At 41.5% G+C, this 21,486-nt stretch overlaps 1 protein-coding gene across 1 annotated transcript in view; it reads right to left on the bottom strand.

Moving 5' to 3' along the window:
* Positions 1-1,202: 1,202 nt before the first annotated feature.
* The window catches only part of ERAP1 (endoplasmic reticulum aminopeptidase 1), a 115,961-nt gene continuing 95,677 nt past the window's right edge, over positions 1,203-21,486 (bottom strand). The window contains exons 17-19 of the mRNA XM_033914666.1: positions 17,190-17,330; positions 17,014-17,095; positions 1,203-3,104 (exon numbers count right to left, since the gene is read on the bottom strand). Of these exons, the coding sequence (XP_033770557.1) occupies positions 2,958-3,104; positions 17,014-17,095; positions 17,190-17,330 (370 nt within the window). The 3' untranslated portion in view covers positions 1,203-2,957. The remainder of the gene's footprint in view (positions 3,105-17,013; positions 17,096-17,189; positions 17,331-21,486) is intronic.

Genomic DNA, 21,486 nt, shown 5'->3' with positions numbered 1-21,486 from the left:
TAAATTGCTCTATACTGTACACTCAGTTCTAAATTCTAATGATTTATTTTTTTTCATTAAACCAAAAATTTAATATTAGACTCTCACAAATAAGCCTCTCTCTATAGTCCTTATTTGTTGTTGTTTTTTTAAGCTAAAAGGTATTTGATTCACATGTGATGTCAAATTTTGTGTAGGATGTCTAGTTCAGAAAAGAGATATTCCATGTTGGGCCATTCACAACTTGTAGCATATTTTACGAAAGGCTTGTTGAACACAGAGCCTTTTGTAAAATATAAGGTCATAGAAAAAAATGTGTACATTTATGAGCCATTTTACAAAAAACATGCTCAAAAACACGAATGGTATCACTTGGGGCTTTGGGCCTGTAAGTGTAGCATTCACTTAAATATGAGAGGAGTAGATCTTGTTACTACATGTGTCAATAGTGGCTTTTTGCTAAAATTGCACATTCAAGGGAGCCAGTTAAAATACCAAGCTCCAAAATTCAGTTTTTGTGTGATTTGAAGTGGTTCTGAGCACCAAAGAGGTAAGCACACTTCACCCCTTAATCAGCACTCTAAAGCCCAGATCCAAACATGCACTTAGCTGGCAATTATGCTTATCCTGGAATTGAGTGTAAACAGCAGTGGAGATGTTTTAAAAATATATATATATGTCTGCCCAGATTATGCGCCTTTAAATCTGTACACGCCAGGTATAGAGGATGTATTTATAAATAGCAGCCTTTTTACAATCACAGCTTACAAATGTATGCTCATTTGGATGTGTAAATCAGCCTTTTACATGTGGAACTGGTATTTAAGTCTTCTACACTCACCTCCTAAATCTCTTAAAGTTACGAAGTTGCACTACTCACTAGTGCTGCCCGATTCATGGAAAAAAGATTCGATTTAGCTATTGAATTGATTTTTCAATTCGATTTGATTTTCCTGCCCAGTTGGATGGTTTTATTGCTCTAGCATGATATCATATGCCTGTGGTTTCAGCCTATGCCTGAAGAAAAAAAACAGCACATAGACTTTACTCTTAAAGGAGCCACCTTTAACTCAATCAGCTGTACCTCAGATATTTACATGAAGACAGGCAAGAGAATTATTGCATTATTGCACATCTGAGACGAGTCTCCTAAACGGTGCCCATGCAGCGTCTAGTTTGCCCTTGTTTTAATCCTGTGATAGCTAGTGTGCACTTTGTCAATCTTTTTTTTTTTTTTTAAGAACATAAGAAATGCCTTTATCGAATCAGACCCCTGGTCCATCCAGTCCGGTGACCCGCACGTGCGGAGGCTCAACTAGGTGCTTGCTAATGAATGCCTAGGTGGTCCCAGATGAGACCTTGTTTACCTATATCCCTCAATGTGATTAGCAAGGTGTGCATCCAACTTGCTCTTGAATCCTATAGTGGAGGTCTCCATCACAACCTCCTCCGGGAGAGCGTTCCAAGCATCCACCACACACTAGCGGGACCGTGACTTCCACGTCTGATGTCCTTCCTGTTATGCCATTTAGGACCAAGTCCAAGGTTGCGATTCCTCTTGTCGGTTCCCCCACCAATTGTTCTAGGAAGGAATCTCCTATTAATTCCAGGAACTTTGTTTCTCTTCCGCAGTTTGAGGTTCCTAGGTTCCAGTTTATCCCTGGAAAGTTGAAGTCTCCCATGATCGTTACGTTACCTGTTCTACATTCATAGTTGATTTCCTCTTTCATTGCTGTGTCTGTTTCTTCCGTCTGTGTTGGGGGTCAATAATAGAGGCCAATTTTTGTGTCTGCTCTGCTCTGGTTAGGTAGTATACTAATGTAATCCTACTTGCAGTGACTCCCACAATACGTGCCTGTTTATTGATGTTCCCTAGAGGTCTCGGAGGATCAAGTTACTGAACATTAAAGCAACTGCTGGCAGTGTGTTGCACTGTAGAAACCACGGTGCATCGGAGAGTGTTAAAAATCAGGAGGGAGTGCTCAAACGACTCCTTCCTGGGGGAATCTGCTCTGGCCTGGTTTACTGATTACAGAAGCAGAGTAGCAGACTCCTCTCCTGCAACCGGGACATCAGAGCAGCAGCTGCGGATCTCTGTCTGAACGAGCCTCTCCCACCCTGCTCCTTGGCCTGTCTTGTCCTATAGTTTACCTGAATCCCAGTTTTAAACATTCAATTTTCCCTTCTATGCGGAAGAGCAGCAGTGGCAGGCGTCTTTGCAACAAGCACAAGCATTAACGTCACAGGTCCATTGGATGTCGGGAATGAAGGCGTACGTCAGGAAGCGCAGCAGTGCAAGAGGTAAAGAGCGATGAAACAGGCTGCATGGATGGACTCCCGGCACTTGCAGAAATTGCAGGTCTTCCGATGGGAGAAGGGTTGGTCACCGAATCGGCCAGGTTGATTTTTTCTAAAAATGAATCAATTTGATCGATTCACCAATTCGATTGGTGAATCAATTTGAATTGGAAATCGGGCAGCACTACTACTCACCCACTAAGATGGTAGTTTTGGAGACCTGTTTTGTAAGATAATCAGGAATACAGTTCATTTGGTAGTTCAGTACTAGTTATTTGAAGACAGGGATGACGTTTGGTTTATTCTTTCCAGTTTGGGTGCATAAGTTCAATGATTCAAAATTTGATCCTTGGGGGCTAACACGTTTGATTTTCAGAGTAACTGAATGTATAATAATATGGTTAATATGGTTCTTAGATCAATTCCTTGTAAATCTCACTAATATTCATGAGCACTAGATTATAACCAAACTAAGGCACTGTAGACAGGGTCCAGGTTTATCTAAGTACACAATTACAAGAAATCAAGAATGGAGAAATGGGGCATAAACCAGCAAGTTCCCAAAAGTGCTTTTTTAGGATCTTGCTCATGTATACTCCATTTCTCCAAAGTTCCCTTAATTAAAATTTTTTGCAAGCCACATTTGAAGTTAAGATCTTTTGCAGAAGCATCTATTTTCCTCAAATTTTGTTGTTCTCCAGCCATGTTTTAACTCTGTCAAAATTTTTGTCCATCCATAGTATATTTTCTTCAATGGTTTCTTTTGCTTGTTGAACACAGCGGAGCTTAGAGCCATTTTCCTCCATGGAGTTGAAAAATTCTGTCACCTGAGAATAAATGATTTTTAGTTTAGTTTAACAGTGGTTTAACATTCAAAAGCAGAAGATAAAATATATCTAATCCATCCCTCTCTTCAAAACAGATTTCTGTTTACAGATATTATGATTTACGAGTATTCATAGATCACATACAACAAACTCATAATCATAAATCAATTTCTTAACCGCATTACCTTTGAGTTCTATGCGGTTTACAAAAGATTAACTAAGAATATAACAAGAGATGAATAAAGAAAATTAAGAGCTCCAAAATTTTGAAAACAAATAAATTTTCAATTGTTTTCTAAAATGAAAGAAAGAAACTGAAGAAAATAATAAAGATTTGAAATCCTCATCCCACACTGCAGCCTGGTAGGAAAGCATGCGATCATGATATCTTTTGAGTTTACAACCTTTCACTGTTGGGAAAGTCAATAAGGCTTTAGACTGCTTTTGAATGGAGAAACAGAATAAATCAATCATATAAGATGGGGCTAACTTGAAAATGACCTGCGCCTCAACCGGCAGCCAGTGCAGTTCTCGGTAGAAATGAGTAACATGATCAAACCTTTTTAAACCAAAAATAAGTCTGATAGCCATGTTTTGAATGATTCTCAGTTTGGAAAGACTTTTCTTAATACCGGTTAAGTAAACAATATTGCAACAGTCCAGATTATTGCTGCCCGATTCAGGAAAAAAAATTTCGATTTGATTCGATTCAGCTACTGAATTGGTTTTTCGATTCGATTCAATTTGATTTTCCTGCCCAATTGGGTGTTTTTTTCAAACATCCTGGTGGGTTTATTTTATAGCCTCTTCACCCCCTTTGCCTTCTCCTAACCACACTTGCGCTGTGGTGTAAACAAAAAAGACTTTTCCTCTCTCTGTTAAATCCTAGCTCACGTTTGTGGTCTAACATCAGCTCTGGCAGGATACACGTTTCAAATCTGACATATTGTAATTACAAAATGGAAAATAAAATTAGTTTTTCTACCTTTTGTTGTCTGGTCATTATTCAAATCTTGTTGGTCCCAAGCTCTGGTTGTCTTCTGATAACTTGCTTGCCAGGGTCTCCTTTCTTCTTTCTCCCTGCTAACCATCCATCTTCCATCTCTGTCCTCCCCTTCCGTTTCCCTTCCCTCCTCCGGAGGTCTGGCATCTTTCTTTTTTTTCGTCTCCATCCACAGATCCACCTTTTCTTAACTAACCTTTCATCCAGCATCTCTCCCTCCTTCCCCACCACCCCAGGGTCCACCATCTCTCCCTTTCTTTTCCCAACTACCCTCCTATCCAGTATCTCTATCCACCCCCTCCACACCATCCCTTGTATCCAACTTCTCTCCCTTTCTGTTCCTTCCCTCCCTAAATCCCATTGTCCATCATCTCTCTCCCTCTCCTCTATTTTTAGACCCATTTTTTCTTCCTCCCAAAGTCTGGCATATGCACATCTCTTTGAACCCCCTTCCCTCCCTCTGTGTACTTCTACACCAGGGCCCCCCTCCCCTGAAGGTCTGTCCCCCCTTGAAGGCCTGCCTGTCCTCCCTGAAGGCCTATGCCACCATCCCTGGCCTGCCACCATCCCTGGCCTGTCACCCCCCTTAAAGGCCTGTTCACCCCTTGAAGGCCTGCACCCCCCTAAGGCCTGTCCCACCCCCTGAAGGACTGCCCCCCACCAGGCCTGCCAGTCCCCCCTTTGAAGGCCTGTCCCCCCCCTTAAAGGCCTGTTCACCCCTTGAAAGCCTGCCCCACCCCCTGAAGGACTGCCCCCCCCCCCCCGGGAAGGCCTCCGTGTTCCTCTGACCTCCCCGAACTGCTTATCTTATAGCTTCAGCCGAAGATCGCAGTTACAGCTCTTTGCACTGCAGTGCAAAAAGTTGTTTCCTCTGCTGTGGTCCCGCCCCTCCTCTGATGTCAGAGGAGGGGCGGGGCCACAGCAGAGGAAACAGCTCAAAGCACTGCAGTGCAAAGAGCTGTAACCGCGATCTTCGGTTGAAGCTGTAAGGTAAACGGTTCGGAGAGGCCAGGGGGAACACGGAGGCCTTTCCGGGGGGGGGGGGCGCAGTCTTTCGGGGGGCCAGGAGGGAAGCCGGATGCAGCACTTCCCAACTGACCCTCCCTCCTCACCCTCTAAAACAGGTGCGGCAGCGGCCAGCCAAGAGCAGCGCTGCCGCTCCTGCTTTAGGGGACGAGGGTCCGAATCGGGAAGCCAATTTTTTTAAAATTTAAATCGATTTGAATCGATTCACCCGTAGTGAATTGGTGAACCGATTCAAATCGTGAATCGGGCAACAGTAGTCCAGATTAGTGCTGCCCAATTCAGGAAAAAAAAAAAATTTGATTCGATTCAGCCTATTGAATCGATTTTTCGATTTGATTTTTCTGCCCAATTGTGTGTTTTTTTTCCAAACATCCTGGTGGATTTATTTTATAGCCTCTTCACCCCCTTTGCCCTCTCCTACCCACACTGGTCCTGTGGTGTAAACAAAATAATCAAACAAAAAATACTTTTCCTCTCTCTGTTAAATCCTAGCTCATGTTCACGGTCTAACACCAGCTCTGGAAGGATACACATTTCAAATCTGACATATTGTAATCACAAAACAGAAAATAAAATTATTTTTCCTACCTTTTGTTGTCTGGTCATTTTTCAAATCATGCTGGTCCCATGTTGTTCTGGTTGTCTTCTGATCAGGCTCTCCTTCTTTCTCAAGTTTCAAGTTTCAAGTTTATTAGGTTGTTTGTTGAATCGCTTAATCAAATTTCTAAGCGATTTACAATAAAATATACACATATGAAAACGAAAACATTACATACAATTTATCAATTATAACAAAAACAAAGGGAAAGAGAGGGAGAAATACATTTTTTATAGTAAAGAAAGAACATACAGGGAAAACACATAAGGAAATTAAAAAATAAGTGAAAAATAATTAACTAGAGTAACACTGTATAATAAACTTTAATTAGTTTAAAAATGCGTCTTTAAACAAAAAGGTTTTTAATTCGCTTTTAAATTTCCCAAACACTTTCTCCTCCCGTAAAAACATAGGAAGCGCATTCCAGATCTGGGGAGCTGTACATGAGAAGATAAATTGTCTTCTTGTGCTATTACTTTTAACGTAGGAATTGATAAAAGATTCCGTTCACTAGATCTTAAAGTTCTTTTAACAGAGTATGGAATAAGTAGTCTGAATAAAAATGCTGGAGTCTTATTTTCTAATGTTTTAAAGATAATAGTACATAATTTATGTGTAATTCTGTGTATGACTGGAAGCCAATGAGCCTTTTTAAGGAGAGGTGTCACATGATCGAATTTTTTAGATTTTGTTATTAATTTAATAGAAGCATTTTGAATAATTTGTAAACGTTTAATTTCTTGTAACGTAATTCCTGTAAATAATGAATTGCAGTAATCGATTTTAGACATCACCAGAGAGTGGATAAGAATATTAAGTGCTCTAGGACAAAGGAATTTAGAAATGGATCGAATTTTCCGCAATCTATAGAAGGTGGTTTTAACAATACTACTAATGTGATCATGATAATTGAGTTTATTATCAAAAATTACTCCTAGAATTTTAGTATTTTTAACTAATTGAAGAGGAATATTTTGAATCATAATAGGAGTAACTAAAGAAAAGTTTTCCTTCCAAGGAAACAGCATGATGTTTGTTTTTTTAATATTGAGAGCCAACCTGTTTTTGTCCAGCCAATGATGAATTTGCTCCAGTTTCTCATTAATTGTCAGAATTTCATTTATATTGTTATTATTTAGAGGGTACAATAATTGAATATCATCAGCATAGGCAAAAACATGAAATCCTATAGATTGACATAATGTCAACAGAGGTGCCAAAAATATATTAAAAAGTAAAGGTGAAAGAATTGATCCCTGAGGAACCCCATATGATATTTGTGAAATAGAAGAAGAAGAATCATTGAAGATTACTGTAGATGTGCGATTACTGAAGTAAGATGTAAACCATGCTAGAACATCATCTGTAACCCCAATAGATTGAAGTCTAGCAAGGAGTAATTCGTGATCAATCGTATCAAACGCTGCTGAGAGATCAAGAGATGTTAAAAGCACCGATTGATGATGATCCAAGAAATATTGAATTGAAGTTGTCATACCAATTAGTGAATGTTCTGTACTATGGTGTTGTCTAAAACCGGTTTGATTAGGATGTAACACATTTGTTTGCTCAACAAACTCTGAAATTTGCTTAAAGACGATTTTTTCTGTTAACTTTGCTAAAAATGGAATGTTGGATATTGGTCTAAAGTTAGACAAATCATCATGATTGGCATTTTTATCTTTAAGAATAGGTCGAATAACGGATTTTTTCCAATCTAGAGGAACTGTTTGTTGTTTTAAACTTTCTGTTACTAATACATGAATCCAAGGTCCAAAGATGTCAAAGTATTTTTTAAGAAGAAATGGTGGTATTGAATCTGCTTTTGAACTTTTGATATTCAGAGTTTGAAGAGTAATTTCAATCTCCTTAAGGCTCGGTATTTTAAATTTTGAACATTTTGAAAATAATACATCTTGGTCAATCTGATCTAATTCCATTTGAACATTAGCATTATTAAAGGTTTTCCTTATGTTTGAAATTTTTTCATTAAAATAGTCAGAGAGTTCTTGGGCAGTGGGAATTTTACTATTTAAATCAAATTGTTTTTTATTATTTGGTGTGATATTATTGAGAATAGAATATAGAATAGAAGGGTTTTTAGCTTTAAATATTTTCTCAGAATAATATTTCATTTTTGTTTGATTTATTCTTGCTTTATAGAATTCTGAATGTTCTTTGAAAGATGTAAAATTAGTTTGAGTTTTATTATTCCTCCATCTTCGTTCAAGGGTTCTCAATTGTCTTTTGAGAAGTAAAAGTTCTGCAGAGAACCATGGATTACAAACTTCTGTTTCCCTTGCCTCCCCCGGAGGTCTGGTATCTTTCTTTTTGTTCATCTCCATCCCCCCGTAGCTGCAGCAATGGACCTCACCATCCACCATCTCTCCGTTTCTCAACTACCCTTTCATCCATTATCTCTCTTCTGTGTCCCTGTTCCTATTTTCCATTCCAGTACTGTCCCCCTTGTGTCCCTGTTCCTATGCTCTTTCCATGCCCAGCATTTTATCTCTCCCCATATCCAGCTTCTTCTTTCTCTCTTCCTTACCTCCTGTATCCCCTTCCGAAGGGACAGGCTTTCTCCTACTATCTCTCCTGCCATCTTGCACCCTGCCCACCTACTTTGGAGCAGCATCTGTCCCTCTTGTACCCTCCATTAGTCCAGCACCTCTCCTCTGCTTTCCTCCCCCTCTTTTTGGTTTGGTCTCTCCCTTCCCTTCACTTCCCCCCTTGTCTGACATCTCCCCTCCCCTCTCTTACTCCTTCCTCCTCCTCCCTCTGTACAGGCCTGCCTCCTGCTGTGAAGGCATTCTTCCTCCTCCTCCCTCTGCACAGGCCTGCTCTCCCCCTCTCCCCGCTGTGAAGGCATTCTTCCTCCTCCTCCCCGCCGAAGGCCTGCCACCCTCCCCCCCTGTCACGAAGGCACTTTTCCTCCTCCTCCCCGCCGCGAAGGCCTGCTCTCCCCCATGAAGGCACTCTTCCTCCTCCTCCCAAGCATGCATGTTCCCCCAGCTTCCCCGTACTTACTTTAAGCAGCTAATACAGCAGCCTGCAGGATCGCTGGTGCTATAGTGATCCCTGCAGCTGCCCGTAGTCCTCAGCAGCACATTCTCTTTGCTGCGATCCTGCTCCTGTCAGAGCAGGGGCAGAACGGTAGCAGAGAGAACGTGCCGCTGAGGACGACGGGCAGCTGCTGGGATCGCTATAGCACCAGTGATCCTGCAGGCTGCCATATTAGCCTTAAGGTAAGAGCGGGGAAGTTGGGGGAAGATGCAGGCCTTTCTGACTGACCCTCCCCCCTCAAGCAGGAGCGGCAGCGGACAGCCAGCAAGAGGCAGCGCTGCCGCTCCTGTTTTAGGAAGGCACGGGGGAAGGGTCGGTCATCGAATCGGGAGGCCGATTTTTTTAAAAAATTGAATCGATTCAAATCGATTCACCTGATTCAAATCGGTGAATTGGGCAGCACTAGTCCAGATAGCTTAATACCAAGAGTTTAAACGCTGAGAAATCAAAATAAGCTCTAAGTGTGCATAATTTCCAAAGAATGTGGAAGCTTTTGAGGACTACAATAGCAACTAGATTACACATGGTCAAGGGTAACACCCAAAATCTTAACAGTAGCGTGAATCGGATATTCTACGGTTTTTAAAGTAAAGGAAGTCTCTAAATTATTCTTAGAAGTGGCAAGAGAATTTGTTTTTTCAGAATTGAGCTTTAATCTAAATTCTGTCATCCATCCCTCAATTAAATCAAAAACTTCCTCAATAATATGTACAATATTAGCAACTAAAGAAGAACAAGGAATTATGATGGTAATGTCGCCGCATAACTGAACAATTTTATGCCTAAATTACTTAGTTTGGAACCCAAAGAAGAAAGGTAAACATTGAACAACAGCAGGGAGAGAGGAGAACCCTGAGGGACCCCACAAGGATTCTGCCACTCGAGAACAAACATTATCCATTCTAACTTTAAAAGTACGAGAAGATAAAAAACCCTGGAACCAAGCATAGACATTTTTCGTATCCCAAGTGAATCCAAGTTCCAAGTTTCCAAGTTTATTAGTTTTTAATATCCCGACCATCAAGCAAATGTCTGGCCGGTTAACAATGTTTTGTAGAGGCTAAAAATGTTATAAAATAAAGTGAACGTAAATGACATAGACTAGACAAACTGGAAGGTGAGGAAAATAAGGGAAGGAGGGGAGAAGTTACATAATTTAGTAAAGAAGGAGAAAGTGGGGAGGGGATAGAACGTGAGGGATAGGGTAGCATTGTTGCGGCAAATACTTACTCGCAGTAAGAGGCAGAAAAAGGGAGAGTGGGAAACAAAAAAGAGAAAGACTTAAGAGAAGAAAGAGAGTGATTTAGATTCAACCGAAAGCATCTTGAAATAAGAAAGTCTTTAATCTAAGTATTCTAATAATTTAGTATGATCGACTAAGTCGAAAGCACTGCTTAAATCAGATTGCATAATAAGGGATTACAGCCCTTACTAATCAAGTTATTAAGATAAACTAGAATTGCAGCAAGCACTGTTTCTGTACTATATTGGGAGCGAAAACTGGACTGAGAATCATGGAGCAAAACATGCCACTCCAAATAACTTGAAAGCTGCAACTGAATCAAGCCCTCCATTATTTTTTTAAAAAGGGATGGAAGCGATAGGTCTATAATTGGACAGCAAGGAATGAGATTCTTTAAAATTTTTGATTATTGGTGTAGTGATAATGTGCCCTCCTGAAAGAGAGAAAGAACCTGTGTCCAACAGATGAGACAACCAATTGAAAAGATCCATCTTAAAACTGAATGAGGCCTTTTTCATTAACAGTGGCACACAATGATCCAAAACACAGTACAAATTAGAATATTTGTTATAAAGTTTCAGAAACTAGTTCCAATCCGGTTTATCAAGATCAGACCAGATTAAATCATTCTGAGAATGGAAATCATCAGGAACCCATTCCCCCTGAGGCTTACAAGAAGATCTGAGAGAAGACATCTTAGAACTGAAATAGTTAGCAAGATCATTTGAAGAAGGAACTTACTTCTTCATGATTAGATTGTGTAAATCTTGAAACATAAAAAAAAAAAATTAGAGACAAGTTGAAATAATTTTTTTTGTATTAGTGACAATCAGTCCTCCTTTGGCTGAGCAAAAAGCTTTCAGTTTTTCCTTAATTAAAAGTTTATAATTATGAACCTCTTTCCCCCACAAATCCCTATCCTCTATGGTTCTGGATTTCAACCACTTTCTCGCCATATGTCTTATTATACACTTCTGGTTATGTAAATCTGTGTCAAACCACTCCTTAGCTTTCCCAGGATGTCTCTTAATGGGATATAAGGGAGCTATATCATCAAGGATTGTATTACAAACCTTGTCCCAATAAGTAGAAAATTCTGCAACATCTGTAATCGTGGGGGCTAATTCAACTCTCTTCCAAAATTCAACTAGATTAGGTGTTTTCCTGGTAAAAACTTCTTGTTTAACCTTAGAAGGCAAAATAATCTGAGAACCTGTCCATAGTAAATTAAAAAGACAAGTAAAATGATCAGACCAAATTGTTGGGCACCAGATTTCATTTTTTAAAAAGATGTTAGCAGAATGGTTAGTTTTAGACGAAAAAGAAACTATATCCAATTGATGCCCCTTTTTTGATGAGATTGAGAGAACTTTGGAAACAGGGGAAAACTAGGTCTTAATTGCCCCAACCAACAGCCCACCTACTTGGTGTTGAGCAAGGTTGTCTTGTTTTCCATGCTCTCACTGTCCCTCAACTCAGCACTAGTCTATGAAGAATGTCCCTGAACGCCATCCTTCAGCTCAAGGATTTCAGTCAGAAAATTGTGAATAAATTTTTCACTTTTTCAAAAAATTACAAAGACTTAGGGGATACTCATTGAAGTTACATGAAAATGTTCTTTAAAATAAATAGGAGGAAATATTTTTTCACTCAAAAAGTTAAGTTCTGGAACTCGTTGCCAGAGGATATTATAACAGCGGTTAGTATGGCTGAGTTTTAAGAAAGGTTTGGACAAATTCCTGGAGGATATATTCGTAGGCTCCTATTGAGACAGACTTCATTGATTGTTATGTTGCTTTTGTCAAGTCTGGATTATTGTAATGTCATTTCTACAAGTCTACCTCAATATCACATAAAGAGATTAGGTTCTTACCTTGCTAATATATTTTCCAGTAGACAGGTGTATTATTCTGGCCAAACAGTGTTATCTCCCCATGGCAGCGAGCCTCTGTAGAAGAAATCTACTCTGGATTTTTTCTGTAACCCTCCTACTTCACTGAGAGCTCTACTGCCACCTACAGTTAGTCCCCCAAGCAAGGAAGAGGTCTTCTGAAGTAGGGAAATGGGAAAGCATTCCCAACTCATAAGTCTAATTTGCCCAAACCAAGTAACATAAGAACTATGAACAATCAAACAGTAACAAACATGCCAGCAGAAGAATCAAAGGAGCTCACATAGTACCCCAAAATACACCAGTAATAAATTACTCTTCATGGCCCCAAAGGGCTGGCTGGCCTCCAAGTAACAGACTTGGAGAAGAACATTCTTAATGAGACAGTAGGCAGGCGCAGGAAAGAAAGACAGAGCAGGGGTCCAGAATGGCATACCTATCTTCTGGAAAAGATATTAGCAAGATAACAACCTAATCTCTTTTTCCAGTGCAATAAGTGTATCATTCTGGACAAGCAGGCCATACAAAATCAGTCCCAGAAATCTAGGGCAGCCACATCTACTCTATAGAACTTAGCAAATGTATGTAGAGTGGACTAAGTCGCTGCCTTGCTTCTGTCCATGATGAAGCTACACTTCCGGTCAAATGCACCTTCACAGAAAAGGGATCTGTCTTCTACAAACAATGTATGCTGACAAAATGGCCCTTTAGATCCACCTGGAAATCGTGGCCTTGGAAGCAGGTGCACCTCGCTTAGTTGGATTACTCAGCACAAAAATATGGTCAGAGATTAAACTCATTGGTGACCTCCAGATATCAAAGAAGTACTCTTTTCACATCCAACTTCTTTAAAATTCAGTCCTGATTCTTGAAGCCTGTGGACTAGAACACTGGTGGACGAACCTCCAGATTCACATGAATCACCAAAACCACTTTTGGCAGGAAGGAAGGAATGGTGCATAAAGAGTGTCAAAGATTTTAAGGAAAGGCTCTCTACTTGAAAGTGATTGGAGTTCAGAGACCCATCTCACTGAAGTCACAGCCACCAGAAAAAAATCTTGAGTGTCAAATCCATCAACGACACTTCTTTTAGGAGTTTGAAAGGAGCTTAGCTGAGACCCCTTAGAACTATATTAAGATCCCACAAAGGGAATGGAGCTTTAACCGGAGGTCTGATGCTTAGTTTACCCTTCAAAAATATGGCTATGTCAAGATAAGATGCCAGCATATATCTGCAGTCTCAAGTTCTGAAACAGGAGAGTCTGGCTATTTATCAAGTCTGGCATGGAGGAAAGCCAACACCAGAGAAACCGGAGCTGAAAACTGCTCTACCTTTTCCTGAGCACACCATTGCTAGAAAGTCTGCCTCGCTTTAGCACAGGCCGAGACTGTTGTCTGTTTCTTAGACTTGAGGAAAATGGAAATTACCACTTCTGAGTACCCCTTACTTGCTAATACTTCACATTCACCATAATAGCCAAGCAATACAGATTGCCTAGGCACACTGGACCTTGGGAAAGAAGCTCTGTATGCACCTGTAACCTGAGATCAGGACCTATCTGAAGATGCACCAGATCCATGTACCACGGTCAGTGTGACCAGGCTGGAGCTATGAGAATGGCCTTTCCCTAATGACTTGTAATCTTTTGAAGGATTTGGCCAATCATGGGTCACAGGGGAAAGACGTACAAAAGTATGTTATCAATTCCTTCGTTAAAAATTATTAGTACAAGAAGACAATTTATCTTCTTATGTACAGCTCCCCAGATCTGGAATGCGCTTCCCATGTTTTTACGGGAGGAGAAGGTGTTTGGGAAATTTAAAAGCGAATTAAAAACCTTTCTGTTTAAAGATGCATTTGCAAATTAATTAAATTTTATTATAAAAGTGTTATTTTAGTGAATTATTCTGCTTTTTTTTTTTTGTTTGTTTTTTTCAACTTCCTTTTGTATTTTCCCTGTATGTTCTTTCTTTACTATAAAAATGTATTTCATCCCCTCTTACCTTTTGTTTATATTATAATTAATTAAGTGTATGTAATGTTTTTGTTTCCTTATGGATGTATATTTTATTGTACATCGCTTAGAAATCCGATTAAGCGATTGAACAAGCCAATTAATAAACTTGAAACTTGAAACTTAATGATCTGCAGCCACGGCTGGACCAGAGCACCTAACCCCACACTTCTGTCTTTGACTGAAGATCCTATTTGCCCTTTTGTTTTTTGCTGTAGTCATGAGGTCAAATTGTGGCCGACCCCCAAAGGCAAACAATGGCTTGGAATGCTGTCCTGGACAGTGTCCACTCGCCTGGATCCAAGGTCTGTCTGCTGAGAAAGTCGGCTTGGACATTGCCCACTCCTGCTACATGCGCCGCCAAGAGAGTCTGCAGATGATGTTCCACCCAGGTGAAGAGCAAGTGGGCCTCCAGACACAGATGGGCATTCTTGGTGCCCTCCTGACGATTGACATAGGCCACTGCTGTAGCATTGTCTGAGAAGACCTGGACCATCTAGCCTTCCAGAGTCTTCTGCAGTTTCACCAGAGCCAGCTGAATGGCTCGAAGTTCCAGCTGGTTGATCAACCTCTTCTTCTGAATGGGCAGCCAACGTACCTTGAATCGGTCGATGATTGCAATGAGCTCCCCAACCGAGGAGACTGGCATCTGTCATTACAACTACCCAAGATGCTATCTGAAGGAGCATGCCCTTTTTAAGGGACTGAGGGCGGAGTCACCAATCTACGCTGGCCCAGGCCTTCTTTATTGAGAATATTGCCATTTAAACCTACTCTGTTTTCTGTTTTTCAACCTGTTCTCGATCTATAAAAGGACATTACCTTCTATCCCATGATTTTTTAATTTCCTCAGAAGTCTTTCATGAGGTAGCTTGTCAAAGGCCTTTTGAAAATCCATATACACAATATCAACACAATATCTGTCAGAGCCCAATTCTTCTTCGGGAGCTGTTTCTATGGTTTGAATGTTCAATAGCTCTTTGCACCATCGCTCAAACCCTGGCCTTTTCCATCTGTCTGGAGAGTCAATAAACAGATCTGCAGAAGGGCAATAAAGCTCAATCTTGTGACCCTCTCAAATAAGATCTAGAACCCAGCGGTTCAAAGAAATTTGTTCCCACTCCCTCCAGAATGCTAACAGTCTTTCACCAATGTGTGGAAGCACGGGAGCCAACCTGGTATCATTGTGATTTCTTGGAGGTTGTGTCGACGCGAGACTCTGAGGTTTGTTGGCATCTAGAGTTGCCAAACTGCTGTCTGGATCCTTGATAAGATCTCCAAGTGGAGGAACATGCATAGAATTGGTAGTAATATCGTGAGGGATGAAACTGCCTCTGCCTCCCCTAGTGAGTCAGCGCTATCGGGCAAAGATTTGGGATAGTTTGCTTAAGGTGGCTTTAGAGGCTGAATTGACTGCCCATTGTCTGATCCAGAACATAAGGTGGGCAGAAACTGCATATGCCGACACCTTGCTCATGACTCTAATGATGTCATATAGAGCATCTGCCACATAATCCACCCCCTCCAGTACCAGTTGGGGACAGATGTCCTCCTCGGCCAGGCTTTGCTATAACCTGGTGTGGCAAGCACGTGCCACAAACAAGGCTGCTACTGCCACTTTGATCCCCAAGCTAGTGCCTTAAATTTCCCCTTAGAAACCACATCCACTTTGCAATCTTGTACATCCTTATAGCATCTTTCACCCAGCCCACCAGCCCCATACCCAACATTTCTCCTTGTATCACCTCTCTCCAATACCATGCCACATCTCTCCCTCCATTGTCTCTACCACCATGTCCAACATTCCTCCCTCCCTCCCACCATGCTTCCCACAGTTAACCCAGAAGCCTTCCCTCTGAGCAACTTTTTTTCCCTTCCAAAGTCTGATCCTACTATTCTTCCCACTTTCTCCCACCTACTTAAGGCCCCTCTTGTATCCCTTTCCACCTGTCCCACTGTTCCCTCTCCACTACCACCATTAAATCCAACATTTCTCCCTATTATCTCTTCCCATGCATCTGTACCTCACACCTCTCCTACCACCATGTCCAATAATTCTTTCTCCCTCCCTATGCCCAACAATTCTCATTTCTTCATCTTCCCAAGTGCACCATCTCTCTTTCCCTATTACTCAGACACTCATGCCCAACAATTCTCCCTTTCTATTCCCTCCCTCACCTCAGCATCTCTTTCCCTCACTCCTTCCATCCTATATCCCAAGTCCATGCTTCCCTCACCACTTCATTTTGTGCCCCAAGTTCATACTCCCCTCCCTCCTTTCCATCCTTTGTCCAAAGTTTGTGCTCCCTCCCTTCCTTCTGTGTCCCAATGCGCCTCCTCTCTCTCATGTTCCATGGCGCCCCTCTTCGTCCTTCCCTAAGAACATAAGAATAGCCTTACTGGTTCAGACCAAAGGTCCGTCAAGTCCAGTAGCCTGTTCTCACGGTAGCCAATGCAGGTCACTAGTACCTGGCCAAAAACCAAAGAGTAGCAACATTTGATGCTACTTATCCCAAGTCGTGCCTCCCTCCTGCGGGTTTACCTGTTCTGGCCGGCTCCCTCCTCCCAGCTGCACTTTTCTTCACAAAGCCGTGGCTGCTGTTCCTACACTCAGCCCATGGCTGACCCAGAAGCCTAGAGGGAAGGCATCCGGGTCAGCTGTGGGTAGTCATATAGGAGCCACCTTTCTACCTAACCTTTACCTTATCTCTGCCCTCTCTTCATTCTTCAAATCTACATCTTCTTCTCCAGCTGCAACATCTAAGAGATTCACCATGTGTGAGCATATCTACCTTATTTACTCAATAAAATTTATTTCTGAAAATTATAAGGATTGCTTGTGTGTGCATTAGGAATGCTAAGGTTTAACTATCTGCATAATTTAGCCAGGACAAGAAGCTAAATCATGACAGAGCAGTCAGTTCTTGAAATAATTATCCTATATTTTAATGTATTTTTATTTGCAGTAATGAACAGGTTAATATTCATAGTATTACTAACAACTAACATAACACACATTTGCTGGACTGAAATTTGTACAAGTTTGACTTCATGTATATAGTTTTTATACCTCTGTAAGTTTTGCTCTTGTAGAATACAGCTTTGTCACTCCAGTTACCAAATGTGCGACTGTATTTGATCCCAGCTCAAATCTAGTAATAAAAATCACCAGAATGAATATGAAGTATATTAAAACATAAATTCAAGAGTAAACATAAAGCATTGTAGTTGGTAAATTATACTAACTTTTGTACAAGCTTAGCCCAGTTTTTCTTAATGAAATGCCAAGCCATGGAATTAGCAGCTGGGTTTCTGCCAATACTTATTACAATATGTGGAAGATCTTGAACTTTTATTACATCATCGAGCAAACTCTGATCCATTAACCTAATTGAACAGGAAACAAACAGGTAAGAAAAAACATATTCTTGCAACCACTGATGGAGTTCTTTTTCTATTTGCATTTGGGAAGAAAGCTGCTACGAATAGTGAATCCCAGTGTTTAAGTACAGGAAAATACTAACTGGAGAAAAGATGCTGCACAACAGGCCAAAATCTCTAAGCATAAACATTCTAATCCATTTTTTACATGCTGACTCTGAACCAGGAAACTACATAACCTTTGTTTTTAGTTCTTAAGGCAGTTTATTTTTCCTGGGAATTTCAGTGTTCATTTGAGAATAAAACCAGATGAAGAACAATGAAAAAGGGGACTTAGCATTTTCAAGGGTAAATACCGAAATTTATTTTGATGAACAAAAAATCAACTACTATATTTACTCTGGTGTACTGTATACAAAAACCAAGTACTGTATTTCATTTAATGTGGCGTCTTATATACTGCTAAATCTCCCAAAGAATTCAAGATGGTTTACAAAACAATTAAATTACAAAACACATATTTGCACTGTATAGGTAGATCTTTTAATGGCTTAAACATGAACCTTAGCTGGGGTGGGAGAAGAGGCAGAGGAACTGACATCTAAAGATAATGTGTTTTTCTTCTGTTTGTACAAGGCACCACAAAATCCCATGGCTCATTTTTACTGCTTCCCTACCCACCCACTTTTTAAAAATTCTCACTGCCACCCTCAGCCCCCCTTTGGTTATCGTCACTTATTACTCAACTCTTCTCTATCAATACCTTCTCTCACATCAGGCAGCATTATGGGGTAAAGATCTAGAACAATTGCTTTCACTCACTACTTATGAGGAATTCAGGAAGCGCCTAAAAACATATCTGTTCCTGAAGTATCTAGACAACTGACCCGTACAACTCTTTCTCTTCAATAACGGTTCTCTCGACCTATTAACCACCTTCTTTCACCTTTTTTAAGTTCATTCAATTTGTACCGTCTTTTAATCTTTTGTAAACCGCATAGAACTTCACGGTCCTGCGGTATATAAACTGCTATTATTATTAACTCTTCTGGCTTTTAGACACTCTGGGACAGATGTTCAAAAGTACACCATCTGAGTAAACCTGATTGTAGCCAGTCTAGCATATGAATAACTGCAGCCTCTAATGCTCAAAAGGGTTCTCGGTGGCTTTTAAGGATAGCAGTAGCAGCCGCCAAGAATCCTATGCAAATACATTACAAGGAGCTCATTAGTATTAAAATGGGCACTCTGTGTAATGCACAGCAACCACCACCTAACTTTAGTGGGCAAACTTTTACGGCAAGTCTGAGCTCTCACAATCTTACTTTCCTGGCAGTGCCTGAGTGCTGATTGACTCAGACACTGACAGGAAAGTAAGGCTACAGTTAAGACCTGCATAAAATCCCTGGGGGTCAGTGAACACCCTCCTGAATTCTTTTAAGCCCCCCCCCCCTCGAAGCCACAATACATCGACCCCTGCCACCCCTGTGAACTACTACTACTACTACTATTAATTATTTCTATAGTGCTACCAGTTGCAAGCAGCGCTGCACAGTCACAAAGAGTAAGAAAACAGTCCCTGCTCGAAAGAGCTTACAATCTAAATAGGATGTCATGGATACAGTTAAGGGGAACGTTTAATCAGCGGGCTGGGATGGAGGGCAGAGGAGTTGGGTTAAGAATGGAAAGCTATATCAAAAGATGGGTTTCAGTCTACTTTTAAACAAGGGAAGGGAAGGGCTTGATGGAAAAACTCGGGTAATTTATTCCAGGCATAGGGGGCAGCTAGATGAAAGGAACAAAGTCTGGAATTGGAAGTAGAGGAGAAGGGTAACGCTAAGAGTGACTTATCTGAGCAATGGAGTTCTCCGGGAGGTGTATAAGGAGAGAGAAACGAGGAGAGCTATTGAGGGGCAGCAGAATGAACACACTTGTAGGTCAGCAATAAGATCTTGAACTGTATGCAATGGCAGATAGGGAGCCAGTGAAGTAACTTAAGGAGAGGGGCAACTTGAGCGTAGCAAGGTTGGTAGAAGATGAGTCGCACAGCAGAGTTTTGCACAGATTGCAAGGGAGAGAGGCGACACTGAGGGATATCAATTAGGAGTAGATTGCAGTAATCTAAGCATGAGGTTACGAGAGCTTGGACAAGGGTTCGGGTAGTGTGCTCAGAGAGGAAGGGATGAATTTTGGTGATATTGAAGAGATAGAAGCAACAGGTCTTAGCAGCTTGTTGGATATACGTAGAAAATGAGAGGTCAGAATCGAAGACCACCCCAAGGTTGCGAGCAGAGGAGACTGGAACAATGACAGTATTGTTTACAGAGATGGAGAAAGGAAGAGGAGCAGAGGGTTTAGGAGGAAAGAGTAGCAGCTCAATCTTGGACATATTTAGTTTCAGATGACAGCAGGACATCCAGGCAGCAATGTCAGCCAAACAAGCTGAGACTTTTTCTTGGGGTTTGTGGAAAAATTTCAGGTGTAGAGAGGTAGATCTGGGAGTCATCAGCAAATAAGTGATACTGGAAGCCATAGGAGGAGATCAGGGCACCGAGGGAAGAGGTATAGAGAGAGAAGAGGACCTAAGACAGAACCCTGGGGTACACCAATCACTAGCGGGGTAGCAGCAGAAGAGGACTCACCAACACATACACTAAAGGTGCATTGGGAAAGGTAGGAGGCAAACCCAGGATTCATGGAATCCAAATGAGGACAGCGTATCAAGGAGTAAACTGTGATTTACAGTATCAAAGGCAGCAGACAGGTCAAGAAGGATAAGGATAGAGTAAAAGCCTTTAGAACTGGCAATGAACAAGTCACTGCAGATCTTAGTGGAATGTTGTGGGTGAAAACCAGATTGTAGAGGATCAAGACTCTCAAGTTGAAAGGAAATCCAAGCAGCGACAGAGAATAGCACACTTGAGTATCTTGGATAGGAATGGAAGAAGATAAATAGGGCGATAGTTGGACTGACAGGAGGGGTCCAGCAAGGGTTTTTTGAGAAGCGGCTTAACCACCGTATGTTTGAAGGCAGCAGGGACAGTTGCAGTGGAAAGAGACTGAGAATATGGTATATGGGAGGGATAACAGTATGTGAGATGGGGTCGAGTAGAGGAGTGGGAATAAAGTCCAAGGGGCATGTAGTAGGCTTGGCTGAAGACAGAAGTTGTGCAGTTTCTTCCTCTGTGATTACAGAGAAGGCAGAAGAGTCAGCAGTAGTTGATGGAGGGACAAGTGGACGTGACCAGACAGGAGAAACTTCCTGAGCTGTTTGGGTGAAGGATGAAGGGGAGATGTGAGGCTGAAGTTCAGGAGAGTGGATGGGGGTAGGGGAGAAGGATGTGACTGTAATGAACTCAAGGGCGATCTTACAGACCTTTTCATGGAAGTAATCAGCCATAATCTGGGGGGGGGGGGAGAGAGAGAGCGAGAAGGAGGGGTCGGAAGTGGGGGCGCTTTGAGGAAGAGATGACGAGGGTTGGAAAAATGGGAGTTAGTTAGTTGGATGTAGTAGTCTTGCTTTACCCGTGTAAGTGCAGAATTAAAGGTCAACGTAAATTTAAAGTAAAGAAGTCAGCACATGTGCGAGATTTGAGCCAAAGGTGCTCAGCACAGCGGGTGCAGGAACATAAGTAACGGACACTGGGAGTGAGCCAAGGTTGAGGTTTGGTACGCCTGACAGAGCGAGAAACAGGGGGAGCAAGGGTGTCTGGACAGACTTAGATAACATAGGAGAGATGAAACAGTGGATGAGAGCATGGAGGTGACTGTGTGTGGCGGATGGGGGAGGGTGAGGGTGAAGGAGATCAGATGGTGATCAGAGATGGGGAGCAGTAAGGTAGAGAAGTTAGAGAGAGAGCAGTTGGAGAAAAAGACAAGGTCAAGGCAGTGGCCATCCTGGTGAGTAGGGGTTGTGGAGCAAAGCTGGAGGTCAAATGAGGGAGGTTAAGGCAAGAAACTTAAGAGCATACTTGTCATCGGGATCATCGAGGTGAAAGTTAAAAGTTCCGAAGAATATGGGAAGGAGAAGATGAATCAAGGAAGCCCAAAAGCCAGGAATCAAATTCAGTGAGAACGAAGGAAGGGGACTTGTTGGGGGGAGGGGGGATGATAAATGACTATATCTGCAGAGGTAAAGGAGTGAATAGGCGATTGAAGTGGA

Source organism: Geotrypetes seraphini, chromosome 1, assembly GCF_902459505.1.
Source record: "Geotrypetes seraphini chromosome 1, aGeoSer1.1, whole genome shotgun sequence".
Lineage (NCBI taxonomy): Eukaryota > Metazoa > Chordata > Amphibia > Gymnophiona > Dermophiidae > Geotrypetes > Geotrypetes seraphini.
This window is presented reverse-complemented; position numbering and strand designations above follow the sequence as displayed.